Source organism: Mixophyes fleayi, chromosome 6 (assembly GCF_038048845.1).
Source record: "Mixophyes fleayi isolate aMixFle1 chromosome 6, aMixFle1.hap1, whole genome shotgun sequence".
Taxonomy (NCBI): Eukaryota; Metazoa; Chordata; class Amphibia; order Anura; family Limnodynastidae; genus Mixophyes; species Mixophyes fleayi.
The window spans coordinates 198015867-198020747 of NC_134407.1; the positions used below are offsets into that span (position 1 = coordinate 198015867).

The 4881-nt window shown below is 40.3% G+C and overlaps 1 protein-coding gene across 5 annotated transcripts in view; it reads left to right on the forward strand.

Annotated features, from left to right (window-relative positions):
* Window positions 1–4119, forward strand: part of ARSG (arylsulfatase G) — a 46976-nt gene extending 42857 nt beyond the window's left edge. For 4 of the 5 annotated variants that reach the window (XM_075177962.1, XM_075177959.1, XM_075177961.1 and 1 more), the window contains 3 exons: window positions 1161–1281; window positions 2668–2758; window positions 2970–4119. In XM_075177962.1, the coding sequence (XP_075034063.1) occupies window positions 1161–1281; window positions 2668–2758; window positions 2970–3238 (481 nt within the window). In that variant the 3' untranslated portion in view covers window positions 3239–4119. The remainder of the gene's footprint in view (window positions 1–1160; window positions 1282–2667; window positions 2759–2969) is intronic. The other variant, XM_075177963.1, reaches the window with a different exon arrangement.
* The last annotated feature ends 762 nt before the right edge of the window (window positions 4120–4881 follow it).

Below are 4881 nucleotides of genomic sequence, written 5' to 3' on the forward strand. Positions count from 1 at the left end.
CCAACATACTAGTTCTCTTCACCTCTCTCTTCCCTGTCCCTTCTCGCTCCTCCAGCGCTTGATCCCTTCTGACTCTGTTTGTGTCTGTCTGTCTGTTTGCCCTCCCCTTAGGATGTAATCTCTTATGAGCAGGGCCCTATTCCCTCCTGTCTCCATATAATTTCTTCTGCTCCAGACTCACTCTAATTGCTATACCTGGAGCCCCGGTAATACTTGTTTATTGTTCTGTTCTGTTTTACCCTGTATGATCTACTGACTTGTATTGTGTACAGCGCTGCGGACATCTGGTGGCGCCTTATAACTAAACGATAATAATTAACACAGCATCATTATACATTATTATATTACTCTCTTAATAGACATGAATACAACTTATCCAGGGCTGTTTGGTGTAATGCTTTGTTTATTTAATGTGATGTACACACTGTCTCTGGCTCAGGAAGTTATTAAATGTACCTGTGTTATATCTCTACATTGAGCAATAATAAAGTGTTGTTCAGGGCAAGGTTTGTTTTGCTCTATTATCACTCACATAAAGATCGGTGTGTTCCTGGCTAACACACACTCTGCAGCCAATTGCCAGGGTTATGTTATTGTGAAGCCGTTCTACAGACCTGTTCTCTGTATCTCCAATATTTCTATCACCCTTCCAGCCAGCCAAAGTAGTCCTGTACAATCCAAAGTGCTGTGGTCTGACGTAGACCAGGAACTAGGAGCCATCTTTAAGACCTGGAGCCAGAGTGGAGCTGATCAGGTTTTTAACTAAGCTCAAGAAAGAGCAGGAGTGAAGCTGGAGCAGAAACGGAGCAATGTTCCGGAGCTTGGAGCTCTGGAGTACTACTAACCTTATTGTATATCGGGCAGCAGCACACAATGGCTCTGGTCAGTCGTGGATGGTGCTTCCAGGATATTCTCAGATAATACGCCCATCAGGATAGAACTACAATTATATTTTCTCATGCTAATTTTTGTGTTATACCTTTATTGAACAGTGATTATTGTGTTTGTGACAAATAGGCGTACGAGCCTTTAGCACCGGATATAGGTAGCAGAAAACATGGAGTAAATATGTATCAAATCTTCCAAAATGTATTTCTTTCACCAACCTACTAAAACTTGATCAGAACTCCTCTCTATTTGTATACCGCTCCCTCTTGTAGCACGTTGGACATTTTCCCCACATTGGTGACTCTGGCGAATGGCACGCTACCAGCGAACCGTCGTTTCGATGGCAAAGACATCTCTGAGATCCTGTGCGGTGGTTCACAGGAGGGACGGCGGGTGAGTAAGAATTAGCCTCTTGCTGACAGAGGACATTGCAGGGACGGTGGAATTACTTGAACGTTCTGTGGGTGTAGATGCATCTAGTGTGCGCTCTAGGGTAGAAGTGTTGGCTGACCCTGTACAGAGATTACTTGCAGATGTCTTGTCAGAAAAGATGGGTTTTCCTGGAAAGAGCCTTATCCTGAATAGCTGAATGTAGTAAACTAGTTCATGGAAAATACTTCAAAGAAGAACGATTTCTCTGACAGCCACCAGCTAATACTTTGTATGCTAGGTTATATGTTAATGAAAGTTGTCAAGGCGTTCTCTGCCCCAGACAGTGAAGACATCCAATGTGTATCTCATTTCTATTCCAATTTCTAACATCTGGTGTACTGGAAGCCTATCTGTTCTGTGCGGTGTGTCTTGTATCTCCAGCTGTTTTAGGGTTGGAGAAAGGTCAGGAGCATCTAACGCCCAACAAAATGAGCTCACGTCCTTTGAAGAGAGGGAATGCAGATGGTTGCAGGACTATACGCTCTAGGCAAAGGGTTTGTTTCTCTAGCGCTGTTATTTTTTGGAGGCCTCCTCTAGCACCTGCTGATGGACCACAGGCCGAAGAACCTGACCCATGACTTACAAATCAGCTTGTAAAACCAATGACTCACAGGTTGTGTACCGGTCAGACTGGATATGTCGTCCAGTTATACTTTTGTGGTGTCCATTGCTGTCACACAGAAAATAACTTGCTCAGTAATGTGGTATCTCAGGCTGTAAAGCCTAGAACTAGACTTTACTGTAGAAAGCTGATCACTGTGTATTTGGGTAAATCTGTGCTCATTACAGGAGGGAATGAAACTCAATTCCCATCCCCAAAAAGCAGTTTGTATTATTTTGTGCTCTCTGTACAGTATTATTCTGTCAGGACAGCAGATAGATGACTTGTAGGGTACAGAAGGGCACAGTCATTAAATTGCACTTTTGAGGTTATCTCATTACTGAGCCACAATATGGAAATATAATGGTGTTATTTGTCAGTTGTATATTGACTTAATGACAATTCTGAGCTATTGTAGCACTTTCTTGTATTAGATACCATCTGTCAGGAATAAGCCTTCCATCGGTGTGATTATAGAGGGAAAGCCATGGTGGCCGATCTCACGTCATCAGAGACTGATCCGTGATACAGACAGAGGGGGACATTCTATAATGTTCATATTTATTTATCGTGTTGGATCACAAAACAGTTAAATAGTTTAGTTACTGTCACAATTAAACTTAAATGTTTTACAATACACATTTTTAGATTTCTCCAGTTGTGTAGAAATGCTAAGTTGGGTGATTACAAGTTTGAGAAGGATCATATAAATACATTATCTACTACCATTTTCTTTGCATTCACAGACCCTTTATCACCCTAATAGTGGTGCAGGCGGGATGATTGGGAATATAGAGGCCCTGCGGGTGGGTCACTACAAGGCTTTTTATACCACAGGTACAGTATTAATCTCCTGTTTTATTGCCAAGCCTCGGCTGTTTGTGTATAGCAGTGTATATCCCTAAAGAGTTATATATGCTGTAGTTAAATAATGCCCTTAGCTGAAACTATATTGATTATATCATAATTATCATCAGGCCCATTACTGGCCTGCTACCTGCTTGTTGGGATTGTTCTCTTTGATTCTTCTACTTTGTATTATCTATAGGTGGAGCCTTGGCCTGTGATGGGAAGATTGGACCTGCACAACACCACGATCCCCCACTAGTGTTTAATCTTCATCAGGATCCTCGGGAAGAGACCCCACTGGAGAAGGGGAGTGGAGGGTATCAGCAGGTGCTGCTGATGGTCATGAAGGCCATGGCTGATCTTTATGATGATATCCGCACAGACAACGTGTCTACAGCTGAATATACTCAGCGTAACTCTGCCGCCATCTGCTGTAACCCAAGCCACGTTGTCTGCGCTTGTAAATGAACCCTGCGTAAAAAGACTTTGGGCTGCATCAGTCTCCATGTTCCTCCAACATTATTTTTAATACATTTTTTTAACATGTGGAGGCAAATTTTCTGATATTCTCCATGTCCAGCAATGTCCCCCCCAGTATAAAACCTCAGAGGCGATTTATATATTTACTGTTACAGCTATAAAGACATTTAATAAGTGTAAATAAGAGTTGGATTTGATGGATAAAGGTGTGGTAGATCCGTCACCAATAACATTACAGATATCCCCTTTGCACATACACTCTTAATAGGTCACAGCTTGAGGATTTCCCAGAGTTTGCACACGTAACTTAAAGGTCTGCTAAAAGTTAAGAAGTATTGTTCCCCTCATATACCCATGTCCTGGCTTCCTCAGTTGTGCAGGGCATTAAAAGGCCTGCTGGGGAAACCCAATTTCTTTATAGTAACACTGCACTTGGGAGATGTTTTTCGCTCCTCTATATCAGAGGGACAAGTGTAGCACCACACACAGCTATGCTCATTCCAGCGTTACAAGACTTCATCAGAGGATGTAGGAACGGACAGAGAGATGAGCGTTTCACCATGCCAGCTTTATGAGGGCTGAACAAGCTGATGATAGGTGAATAGACAGTAACTTCATGGGTTAAACGTCATAGACTGAAAATTAGCACTTGACAAACTTTCTACGAGTTTCAGTTCCGCTGTATAAGGAAGGTATTAGGCACAAACATGTTTTATCTCCTTTAGATTGTTAGCTCTGGGGACCTCTCTCCTTCTGTATTAACATATGGTCATGCTTCCTTATTTGTATAATAATGTGTTGGCAATAATGGAAAAAAGTCTGATCAGACCTAAAAAAAATTGTTTTAATAAAAGCAGCTGTATGAGGAATAGATCTTTCTTGAATATAGTGGTTACTTGCTGTGAATCTGGACATCAAAAAAAATCTGTCCGTTACGTTTGTGAATGCAGCTAGTAATGTCTGCCTTTAGCCACAAGGCGCCAACTCTGTATCTGAGAAATGGTACAAAATTGTATATTCTTTCTGTATGAAATCTATACAAATCCCCCAAGCAACATACAACATGGAAGATCACCAATGCTATAAAACAATATCATCATTCAAATCATCAGAAGTCAGGCTTACCTTAAAAGCATCAAACTTATAAACTCTAAACCGAACAGCATAGCAAACCTACAATTAAGATCAAGCGCAAATAAAAATCGTAGTAAAAAATAAATCACCCAGTAAAGGAGAATATATACAATTAAATAATGCCTGTAGTTTGGATAATTGGCACAATGTCTGGTTTGTTTCTTGTGGTATTCTCTAGAGATTGTGTCTACAATTTGTAAGACAAATCTTCATTCATAATGAGAAAGAATTAAATAAATTTGACTGAAGAGCAAATGGATAAAACATCTTGCACTAAATTTTGATTCTACAACTCCAAAAATAAAAATGGAAAAAATGCATAAAAAAAATAAAAAAAAAAAATACCCAAACTTTAGAACAGAAAACCTTTTGCAAATTCGGCTCAAAACCTTCCAGTGACATTGCTCTGAAAAAATGTAGCTGGATGCAGGAACTTATCACCTATTGCTTTTACATTACTATTTTACATCATTTTGAAAAAGAAAAAAAAAAACACA